Raw genomic sequence first — 12,712 nt, 5'->3', positions numbered from 1 at the left:
GGAAGAAACGGACTGGAAACGTAAGAAAATAATATGCCAATTTATAATTCGACATAGTGGAATTTTTGCGCATGAGTAGAAAGAATTGACTTAATTCAACAACATAGCCTATGCTATAAATTATACATTATACGAACCGTAAACAAACTTTGGGTTTATTTATTTATACTATTATTTATTATAATATATAGGTATCCGTTTTGGTGTTACATGGATTAGGAAATACACGAAGGTATGCTCCTTAGTGCCGTGGTATTTCCAACTATTTTGTTTCATTTCCTAGTCTTTAAAATGTTTAATGTTTATTGGATTTACCTATCGTATATGTGTGGATAACCCAGAATTAGACTAATAAACAACTCATATTTATCCGAAATATTGAAACTAGACCATGATATATTTTTATTAAATTAATAACTTAATTGTAACAAATAATTAACAAAATTCGAATATGTTATAATAAACACCTTAACCTTACAAAATTGATGAGGGCGTGTCCACTTTGGGCTTTGGGTGACAGAACAAAATTCTTGATTTTGATTGGCCAGACATAAGAAACGCACTGTAAAAGATGAAAGTTGGTGAACTCTTCCGTTACGTTACGTTTCTCTTACGTTCCGTCAGGCGCTTGCGTTCATTTATAAACAAGAGTACACAAAACTCGGTGTTGAACTTTTCCAGTGCGTCTACGTTACGTCAAACTATAAATCCAACTTAATTTTTAAAATCGATTATACCATTCAAAAGTTACCGATCTCAAAAATATGACTCAATTTCTGTTTAAAAAAAGGGAAAATGTGGATATGTATGTATGTATGTAGGTATGTATGTATGTATGTATGTATGTATGTATGTATGTGTGTGGAAAAGTTAAACCAATTCTGTGTTTGAAGAGGGGGTCAGTGCTGATTCAGAACCGGTGTAGTTTGTGACTTTTGACTACCCATAAGCCAGCTATAGGACTTGGTAGGTACAAAACGGCATACTTTTTGGGGGTATATATCTTCGGATCAAGAAAAATAAGAGAACCGCAAATACACCAAATCAATAGTGTTGAGTTAAGCTTTCAAATGGTGTCTGCGCCTTAGGATCAGACATACACACGGCTCAGTATAGCCAAAAAACTGACAACTAAACTTTAAAGATTTTGGTTTTTCGACAATTACTCAAAATTTCAAGCTACGAACTAAGCCAATAACTAAGCGTTTGTAGAAGGACTCTAGACGAATCTAATGGTATATACCTCATATCCGGGAAAATTCGAATTTTTAAGTTGTAAGCTTCATAAGTATGATCAAATCTACTTCTAATGCGAAAAAACGGTTTTTCAAGCTCAATAATTCCTGTAATACTCCTGCTCAATACGACTTGTCGATACGCTTCAAACTCATGTATATTGAACCAAATCGGTTTAGCCGTTTAGAAGTTATTAAGCTACAAAAGTATATTCCAATTATTCCCGAAATGGTTTGTGTAGTTATAGTGGTTACGACCCTAAATTTGATCTGGCAACGGGCAATCTAAGTTCATTTATCGTCCATCCCAATATTTTTTTTAATCTATTTCTAATAAAAAAAAATCGAGTGTGCATTCGATGGACACTACATCATTTGGGAGATCATGCGACAAAGGCGATCATTTATAAAGCTTAACGTGTAATCGAGAAACATTGCATTCAACTTCATACATTTAATTTATAAATAACATTGAAAAACTCCTGATTCAAGGATAAAAAACCGCTAAACGCAGTAAAAATGAGTGGCGCATACAATATTCCAGCTACAAAAGATCTGATATGAATATTACGTGGCACGAAAATGTATTTTTATTTTGATGCAAAACAAAATTCTAGTCTTATTTTAAAAGATTTTTCCACAATATTTGCTAAATTTGAAGTAAACGCGTCACAAAAGAGTTTCAAAATTCAAACTGTATCAAAGTTATTCTGGCTCACACAATCTGACTTACTAATTCGCTCTTCTATCAAAACGTATTCCCTCTACCTTCAACTTACAATATATTTTTCTCTTATCTTCGTCGTTGGTACAATTGTCTTTCATCCTCTTCTGTCTTCTTGATCTCTACACTGATATAGTTGTGTGTACTAGTCCAACCTGCTTTGGTACTGCACTCCGAACTCCGGTACTGAATGGGCTGTGTTAGTTGTAATTGCTGTGTTAGTAGATCCTCGAAATAGTTTTTCTTTCCTGCTTTTATTGGTGCATCGTCACTGAGAATTTGTCCTAAAAAGATTAGTACATGGTTTATATCCCCTCTGAGTTTTGTTTATACAGTGTGTCCCAACGAAAATTTGACTCCCCCCTTTCCGAAAAAAAACACGTTAATTTGTATTGGAAGGGGGACGAATTTTCATGCTAAATTCATGCCCTCAAATGTAACCCCCTGCTGACCCCCAGGTTTTTTGTTAATAGCACATGTAGTCGAGTTGCACATCATTTCAAAGGTTTCTTTTTTATCTACACGACCCACTAATTTTTTTTTAATTTGCGGAATAACTTTAGGTAAATACAATTTTGGCTTTAACTAATTTATAATACGTTTGTTAAGTCCAAAATTATCTTCAAAGTTGTACTATAAATTAAAAAAAATAGAGTGTCGTGTAGAGGAAAAAATTACCTTTCAAATGATGTGCCAATCGACCACTGTTACGTTGGGATGTCCACGAGTTACTTCACGCAAAGATCCCTGGTTCGAAATTAAATTATAGAAAATAACTTTCGATTACAGAAAATTACCCCTATTAAAAATACGCAAGTGTAACTTAAAATAAAGTTTTTATTTGGATGTTATCCGAAGAATGTTACAAACTCGACTGACTTAAAAGCATAATATCCAATATCTACACATTCCTTAAAATTGCAATACATTCTTATCATAGGTTTCAATCTCAAGTGGGCTGGCTAGTAAGCCCATCATCCCTTCACCTTAAAACAACGAAAAACAAACCATATGGCTCGCCGTATGTATAAAGCAGAAATATCTTTTAAACACGGACACTGCCATATTTTATAATGACTCGACAACCACACTTGGTATTTAAAAAAAAGTGGGGGTTAATGCGGGACATTAGGGGGTTACATTTGAGGGCATGAATTTTGCATGAAAATTCGTCCCCCTCCCATTATAAATTGACGTGTTTTTTTAATTTTGAACAAGCTCTTGGTTTCTGAGTTTCTGGAGGAGTCAAAATTTCGTTGGAACAGAATTTACAAAACAGTCATCAGACCAATAATGACATACGCAGCCGAAACACGACTCGACACAGACAGAACAAAAAGATTGCTTAAAACAGCGAAGATGAAAACTCTTCGAAAAATCGATGGTGTCTCTATGGGACAGAGCTAGAAGTAGAGCTTTACGACGGAGATGCAAGATGGACAACATTAATAACTGAGTAAGAAAGATAAGAATAGAATGGAATGACCACATAACTCGAATGACAACAAATAGAGTAGTACGGACGGCGAGAGACGGTTCCCCAATAGGAAGACGATCAGTGGGAAGACCACGAAAACCATCGAACGACAACTTACTAGAGTCACATTGAAAAAAGAGACAGAGTCATGTCTATACAAAAAGAAGAAGAAGAAGCAGAAGAAGAAGAAGGAGAAGAAAATGAAGAAAAAGAAGAAAAAAAGAAAAAGAAGAAAAATAAGGAAAAGAAGAAGAAAAAGAAGAAGAAGAAGAAGAAGAAGAAGAAGAAGAAGAAGAAGAAGAAGAAGAAGAAAAAGAAGAAGAAGAAGAAGAAGAAAAAGAAGAATAAAAAGAAGAGTTTTTTAGGAATTTATATGCTTCCTTAGTGCTCCGAGATATGTGTCAAATAATCATTGTAAAAATATTATAGTTTTATAATAGGCGCAGCAATAAAGCACTAAAACCGCCCTTTCCTCCGAAAAAAAAAAGGACAAGACGGATCTTAATAATCCTTTTTACAATCAATTCGTGAATGCTCCAGGAAACTTTGTCACCCAGAGCCATGATATGATATTGAAAAACTGCATACAAAAAATGCATTCTTAAAGTGCATCTAAAACAGACAATAAAAAAAATTCAGAATTCGTCAATTATCGGCGGAAATAAGTTAAATTATGTTACTCGAGGTTTTTGAGGTCCTGGTGCCCAGGGTACCTATTGTTTACCTCGTCTTGTGGAGTTTTCGGTAAATTCATTAAAAAATTATTCAAAAATCATTACTCGGGGAGTTTTTGGGGTCGCTAACGACGGATATGACATTGGAAGTGATTTCCGGAGTACCTGGTGCCCAGGGTACCTACTGTTTACCTCGTCTTCTGAAGTTTAAGGCAAATTCATTAAAAAATTAGTCAAAATCATTAGTCACGAGATAAACAGTAGGTACCCTGGGCACCAGGTACTCCAAAGATCACTTCCGATGTCATATTCGTTGTCAAAGACCCCAAAAAACCCGAGTGATGAATTTTGACTCATTTTTTAATGAATTTGCCGAAAACTCCAGAAAAGGAGATAAACAGTAGCTACATTGGGTACCAGGTACTCCGTAGATCACTTCAGATGTCATATTCGTCGTCAGCGACTCAAAAACCTCCGAGAAATGATTTTTGGCTAATTTTTTAATGAATTTGCCGAAAAATCCAGAAGAAGTAGGTACCCTGGTCACCAGGTATTCTTTAGATCACTTCCGATGTCATTTTCGTAGTTAGCGACCCCAAAAACCCCCGAGTAATTATTTTTAAATAATTTTTTAATAAATTCTTTGCCGAAAACTCCACAAGACGAAGTAAAGAGTAGGTACCCTGGGCACCAGGTATTCCGGAGATCACTTCCGACGTCATATTCGTTTTGAGCGACTAAAACCCCCCAAGTAACAAAATTGAACTCATTTCCGCCGATAATTGGCGAGTTCTGATTTTTTTTTAATTGTCTGTTTGAGATGCACTTTAAGAATGGATTTTTGTATGCAGTTTTTCAATATTATATCATGGCTCGGGGTCACAAAGTTTCCTGGCGCATTCACGAATCGAATGCAAAAAGAATTATTAAGATCCGTTTTGTCGTTTTTTTTTTCGGAGGTTCAGTGCTTTATTGCTTCAACTATAATGAAATGATAAAATATGTAAATTCCAAGCAGAATTAATCATTTCTTGAATTATTCAGATTATTCTCCTGCAAAAAACTACGCCTCTGCTATTAAGTAACAGTACTGAATCGATCACTTTTGCCGATTTCAAAAAATCAGTTTCAGGTTTGAAACTAGACAAAAAAAATGGTCACAACCACTTTCGCACTTTTGCCTATGCGTTTGCACTCATTTTGATCAGGTCTTGCAAGTACAATACATTTTTTATTTATTGTTTAATCAATTAATATTTGTGACGCTATTTATTTAAATTTGAATTTGGGTTAGCACTATATATATTCGATGCAGACTGAGGTGATAACAGTTCGTGATTAGGTACTGAAATCAACATGATTGCTAAGGTAAAACATTATTAGAAACGATAGATATTTTATTGTTTTTGTAATAATTATTGTATATGTGTATTGGTTGTATATTTATGTATTTGTATATTTTACGGTAAACTTAATTTCTTCCTTAAGCCGTTTCTTTTATCTGTTTAATTTTCGTCAAATATATAGTGGCATGTAATGTATTTCGACTGGGACTCTAATCCTTATCACTAGCAGACAATTTACGATTTTATATCCACCAGAATCCATTTTTTCTAAGATTGGAAAAAATCCTTTGTAAAAGGTATAAAATTTTATTAAAATCCCTTAAAAGGGCTACATCACAACAAAACGTTTTCGATTTTTATCAAAAATCATCATCAGTGTTAGATAAACTGGATGCTAGCTGAGCCACAAAAGAAAAATATCCGGGTAAAAACCCTTTACATAATATATAATATAGATGCGTTAAAAGTGCATACTTTAATAAAAAGCCTTATGATGGTCACATGGCAACTAGGATAATGCCCTAAGGTAATGTATTGAAATTTCCCAACACGTGGGATCCAAATTGAGTTGTCTACATTTCAATGACTTTCATTGAAAGTCATTGAAAGTCAGTTGCCATTAAGTCATTGAAATGTAAACAACTCAATTTGGATCCCACGTGTTGGGAAATTTCAATACATTACCTTAGGGCATTACCCTAGTTAACATGTGACCATCATAAGGCTTTTTATTAAAGTATGCACTTTTAACGCATCTATGTTATATATTACGTAAAGGGTTTTTACCCGGATATTTTTCTTTTGTGGCTCAGCTAGCATCCAGTTTATCTAACACTGATGATGATTTTTTATAAAAATCTAAAACGTTTTGTTGTGATGTAGCCCTTTTAAGGGATTTTAATAAAATTTTATACCTTTTACAAAGGATTTTTTCCAAGTTTGTGATTGATGGTATACAGCCAACTACAGGAAAAACATTTTCTTTTCCTTGTGGATTTTTTTTAAGCTTCTCTCTTCGTTGTTCTTTATTTCATAATTACCCTGAAGAACCTTATGAGCAATATTTCTCCATTCACTCCATCTCACCAGTGCCCCACCATCTCGTGTTTAAGGTCTTCCTCCACTTTATTAATCCACCTTTTACTGGATCTACTTCTTCTTTTGAGACCGATTAATTTTCTGGTCATAACTAGTTTAAGCATTATGATCGCTGAAATTCTTTCTATATGTTCCAACCATCTGATCTCTTGCGATTTAACGTACCTGGTGATGATAGGTTCTTTGTACAATGTCATTAATTTGTTGTCCGTTCTTCTCTTCCACCCATCTTCCGTCTTGATTATTTTGTATTTATTTATATTTCGAATTCATTTTCGCTCTTGCGCAGCAAAAGGGAATATAAATTACCTAATTTTTATTCCCCTTTACTCTTCTAGCATCGATTTCTCCTTTCTCTTTTCTATTTTTATTGAATAGTACACCCAGATATTCAAAACTGTCTACTATTTGCTGTTATTAGTAGGTTAAGTATTGAATAAAACTAGGTAGGACAAATTAAATTTGTTTATGAAAACTGAATAATAAACAGGTAAATTTGAGATCGGTCTATTGAAGGGCATTTTAATTTTATATTAATTTAGTAATAATTCACTAACGACAAATAAATCTGTGAATAGTTATTTGTCAGTCGTCCATTATATTTTATAGATATAGATAGAAGTGTTATTAGAATTTATAGATAATTAAAAATTTAAAGCGAGGTTAATTGTTAACTTATCAATTTATTCGAAGAGTAAATTATTATTTGATACAAAAATAAAATAAGTAATATTTGACGTTGAAACGTAGGTGTGTTAGTTTTATTGGTGGAAAAACTTTAGTCATCGAATATGAATATTTTAAACGATGTAATATGCAGTTTGATCGAGACGCCTTATTCAAGGCGCCAAAATCAAGAAAGGTCAGAAATTATTTCAATGTGCCGGCCTTTACCAAATTTAACGATTTTATCCACAGATAAGACAAAAGACAATCGACCATTTTCGAGATCGTTTAAAACAATATGGTATGAAAATCATAAATGGCTAAGCGGAATGTTGCTCTCAAATTTGAAGCAAAATGTTTGGGTGAGTCAGGGATATTCAGATTTGAAAAATTTATCAGCTAGTGTAAAAAAACATGAATCTTCGAAAGAACATTTAAACAATTGCTTAGGTTTAAAACGGTTAGAAAAAATAAACTATTGACAGTGCTTTAGCTGGACAAATTTCTCTATCTAATAAGATATATAATGAAGAAGTTGAAAAAGACTGAAGAAGTTGAAGAAATTGATGTTACAATTCTGTTAGTAAAACAAGAACCTGCATTTCGCGGTCGTGATGAGAGCCATAATTCTTCAAACATGGGTAATTTTAAAGAAATTTTTAATTTAGTAGTTAAACGCGATCAGGAAATCCAGGATCATGTTAAAAAATAGAAGGGGTGTTCACGGGTTTGTCAAAAACAATACAAAATGATTTAATAGATTGCCTTGCCGATTACGTAAAAAATGAAATTTCAACAGAAATTAATGAAAGTCAATTTTTTTCTATACTAGCGGACGATACTACTGATATAACCGAAATATCACAGTGTACTTTAACAATCCGTTTTGTTAAAAAAGTTGGTCAGGTAACAGAAAGATTTTTAGGGTTTTTTGATGTTAGCGAGAATAGATCTGCAGACGCTCTATATAGTTTAATTTCAAACGTGCTTGAGCCATATGATTACAAAAATAAATAAATTGCTCAATTTTACGATGGAACAAGTGTAATAGCTGGCTCTTTATACGGATTACAATCAAAAATTAAAGTAGATGCTCCAAAAGCAATTTTTACACATTGTTGCGCTCATAGATTACATTTAGTATTGCAAGACGGCTCAAAATGTATTACAAATTGTAGGATATTTTTGTCGCCTACCCGAAGTATATGTGTAGCCTACCCGCATACTGAGGTCGCGAGCCGCCACTGTTTTTAAGTTAGAAAAATAAAGCATAACAGAATGGCGAAATACTTGAAGAGAAATCTAAAATTGCATTTTACGTTTTGTCATTCACCGTGATAATAATTTTAGCGAATTATTTCCTTTAATATCCACAAAAGTGAATAAAGTGTAAACTAAAAGAAAAGAAAAGATGGTTCTGATTTGATTGCAGTACAGAGCCTCCACTATGTGCTTATACGTATTTCGCTAATTGACTTCAATGCAAGAAAAATAAAGTAAAGTGGTATAATAGTAAAAGAACAAAATTTTTACTACTTATATTCTTTCAGGTTGTACTTGTTTGCGCATTCGTAGCCGTTGCTCATGGAGTAGGCATTTCTGTATTAGATGGAGGACTGGGACTGGGTTTGGGTGGTCATGGTCTTCTTGGATCTGGAGCTCTTGTTACTGGACATTCAGTTGCTGTAGCCCAACCATCAGTAGATTTACATGTAAGTAATAATAGACAGTAAAGGCATATTTAACAAAACGGTTGATCATTTGTAATAAAATCTTAATTTTAATTTATTTTTATAAAGGATAAATACACTTATATCAGATATACTTCCCTATTTTCCATATTTTTCTATCATAAATGTTGTTGTCCATGCTAAATGCTTTAGTGGCACTACTTACACTATATATTATCATGTCAACTTCTTTGAAGGCGACCTCTTTTTCGTTATATTCTTTACATGCTTAAACTGTGTCATCTGTCCTTTTTCTCTTCTTATTCTCTACTTTATCTCCTTTTTATAGGTCGTTCTACTTTCTTTCCGTTCCAAGTTTCAAGTGCCGATCTACTGCAAATTTAAATTTAATAGTGTAATTCTTCATAAAAAGTATATTTCCATTAGCTTTAGTAAAGTTAGACACTATCAAACTGTAAACTTTCACACTTTGATCTATATTCCCGAACGTATAATTTATTTCACTTTGATGTGTGCTAGAGAGGAGATTTTAAGGTATGTGCCATTGATGTACTTTTGTTTCTATTTGCTCTGGTTTTGTTGTTACTATATGTATACCTTTAAATTTCAAGATTACCTATACATATTTATAGATTTGTAACCCCTGAATGTTTCATTTTCTAATTTTAAGTTACATGTTTCGATTTTATCCACTATTTATATTTTATTAGGTTTATGTAGAAGAAGTGTTGAAGAGTTTTAATTTCGTTTTAGTTAAGCAAATCCTGAATTTCTCCATATTTATGTTATTAAGCGAGTCTTATTAACTCTTTCTTGCTTATCACCCTCTATACCACAATTACAATCGATTATGCTACCCAGATGTACAAATTCCATCACTCTCTCAATTTATTGGTTGTTGATAACAATAGGTTGGTTGTTTCTAGTACCAAATCTTTGCAGAGTTTCTGCAGAGCTTTCCATGTTTCAGTGTGTGGTGTGTGTAATCGTGTCGAAGGGAGTTGAATTCAGGGAGTTGAATTCCTGCAAGTATAATACGATTACTTTAAGTATACATGTTCGATTTGAAACCATATTGTTCCTTCTCCACACTGCTTATCAATCGGTTATTTATAATTATTTAGTAAAGTATGCTTTTGCAGTCACTCGAGCGTTATGTGGACCTATTGGGTTGTGAAGATTAGGTCCTAAAACCCAAAAGTTAAGTAAAGTTTTCCATTTAAGTGGGGACTTTCCACTTTTTAAATTAATTTTCCATTTCCAACAATCGTCTTTTCCGATTATAGCGTCATCTATCCATAATTGGAAAAAATGTCTTGAATAAAAATTACTTATTTTTACATAAGGAATCCAAATCTGCAATAAAAAATGGGGGCTCCTATTTAAGATTTTAAAGTAATCCCATACCCCACCTCTATGGGAAGTCGTGTTTGTTGTCATTCGATAGATTTTTCAAAAATATTGAGTACGTCTATTTTGTAGTTTTTCGATCTGATGTTTATTTCACGAAATATCGCGGGGTTCGTATTTAAAATTTTAAATTTACCCCCCACCCCTCCGTTTAGTATCATTCGATAAATTTTTGAAAAATATTGAACACGTATTTTTTAATTTTTCGAACTGACGTTTATTTCTCGCTTTTTCTTGTAAAACTTTGTGACTCACCCATTTCCTTACGCAAACCGTCAGATTTTTTAAATATTTATTTACTATTCTGCATGTACTTAACTTACATTTTCTTAATCTGGCGATTTCGAGTTTTCTAAGGATATATATTCTTTTTTCGGTCCCCGCTTAACGAACTCCCTGAACTGTATTAAGATCCAATATATGGTAGGGGTACATTTACAGGGTACAAGGTTTCTGCCCATGTAATAATCTAACGCGCTCGAGTAACTGCAAAAATCCCCGCTTGGGCTCCCCTACCATTACTGTTATTAATTTATTTTTGGTATTCAGAAGTGTGATTTCTCACCAGTTTTCACAATATCTTTTGTCGCCTTTTTTGATATTTTTATTATGAGTCACGTTTTCCATTCTTTGGGGAACTTTTCCTCTCTCTAAGCTCTTTGCAAGAGTAGTTTGATTAGCTCTATTATTATGCTTGGGCAAGCTTTTAACAACTCTGGTGGAATATTATCAGCGCCAGCTGTTTTGTGTTCTTTCAGTTCTTCTATTATCATTTCTATTTCTTGCGTTGTTGGTTAGTTGGTATTAATTCTTAGTTTGTTGATATTGGGGTTTATATTTTGTGCATCTTCTAATAATGTTAAGACTTTTATTAGAGATTCACTGAAATATTCATGCTATCTTTTGATTTGTTCCTGTAACGATGTAATATCTTCACCTGCATTTCTTTTTACGATTGGTTAGTGGGTGGCAAATCATTTGTGGGCTAATTGGTTAGTGATATTTTATAATTGTCTCATGTTTTGATATTCATCGGCGACTCGAGCTTCTTCAGCAATATTATCTGCCCACTTTATTTTGTCTTTCTTTGCTGCTTTCTTGACCACTTTATTCGCTTCCCTATAACATTCTTAAGTTCTTCGCTGCTTCTGTTCTCTAGTTTTATTTCAAGTTTACTTTAAGTTTTTTATTCAAACTTTTCTTTGCACTACTTTAAATTTTTCTTTCAACTTTATTTTCATATAGTAACATCTTCTTCATCTTTCTTGTTCCCTATTTGATCGTTAGTAAAGAATGGTAAAAGTTTCGTTTGTTATTGCCTTGCTTCTGTTGCTAATACTGGTCTCTCTTGGTTCTTCCAAGGCAACCGCTATTCAGATGTATTGGTCTTTCCCACTGGTTACTACTTTTCTCACTTTAATATTTTACATGATATATTTATGTACCTCTAATTCTAAAAATGTGTATTCGCTTCCCTAGATGTGACATGTCATATCTATAATGGCTCACATTTTTTTATTTCTTTAAACCCTTTATTAGGCTTAAACGTCGCGCGTCGCTTTTATAATGCTGACACTCAATTTTCCAACTCTCAATTTTCTAACTATCATTTTACAATAAATGCTGGTTATTTTACAGGCACCAGCCAATTATCAATTCAAATATGGAGTCCAAGATGCTCACACAGGAGACAACAAGCAACAATCTGAAGTGAGAGTAGGGGATACCGTTAGAGGAGAATACTCATTAGCTGAACCAGACGGCACCATAAGAGTTGTCAAGTACACTGCTGATCCTCACAATGGTTTCAACGCAGTAGTTAGTCGAGTTGGACACGCTGCCCATCCTCAAGTAGTCCAAAGAACTGTAGTAGCTGCTCCAGTTATTAGCCATGCTCCAGTCATCGCACACGCTCCAGTTCTTGGTCATGGAATAGGACTTGACTTGGGATTAGGACTTCATTAATTTTACTTCGACTGATCGTGTTTCACATTTTATATTATTTTACTATTTATCTATTAGTCTTTTGAATCATACTTGAATAATGAAGATGTTTTTTAAAACAGCGTTCTTTTAAAAGACATTTCCGAATATGTTTATAGGAATATGCCCCAAAGTTTACATAAAATATTAAAAGACATATTTTAGAATGTTTTAATGTAATTGTCGACTAAATTTTCTTTAGTTCTAAAGTTTAGTTATTTTTCTAATATGAAATGCTTAGGATAAATAGTAAATTATTATTATAAATGTATTTTTTCATTTCATGTCTCTGCTGCCATTGTTCACTAGTTGGTTTGTTGCTCATCCCAGTATTTTTAGTTTAGAGAATAGTTAAATGTATATTATGTAATAAATAAATAATAGGTAATATATTTTGTTGTATCAATG

General features: G+C 33.2%; 1 protein-coding gene across 1 annotated transcript in view; it reads left to right on the top strand.

Moving 5' to 3' along the window:
* LOC114338529 (uncharacterized) overlaps positions 1 to 12,412 on the top strand; it is a 107,690-nt gene extending 95,278 nt beyond the window's left edge. Inside the window, exons 7-9 of the mRNA XM_050658973.1 lie at positions 5,453 to 5,478; positions 8,771 to 8,932; positions 11,960 to 12,412. Coding sequence (XP_050514930.1) covers positions 5,453 to 5,478; positions 8,771 to 8,932; positions 11,960 to 12,286 — 515 coding nt within the window. The 3' untranslated portion in view covers positions 12,287 to 12,412. The remainder of the gene's footprint in view (positions 1 to 5,452; positions 5,479 to 8,770; positions 8,933 to 11,959) is intronic.
* The last annotated feature ends 300 nt before the right edge of the window (positions 12,413 to 12,712 follow it).

The sequence above is a fragment of the Diabrotica virgifera genome, chromosome 8 (assembly GCF_917563875.1).
Source record: "Diabrotica virgifera virgifera chromosome 8, PGI_DIABVI_V3a".
In the NCBI taxonomy this organism is placed as follows: domain Eukaryota; kingdom Metazoa; phylum Arthropoda; class Insecta; order Coleoptera; family Chrysomelidae; genus Diabrotica; species Diabrotica virgifera.
This window is presented reverse-complemented; position numbering and strand designations above follow the sequence as displayed.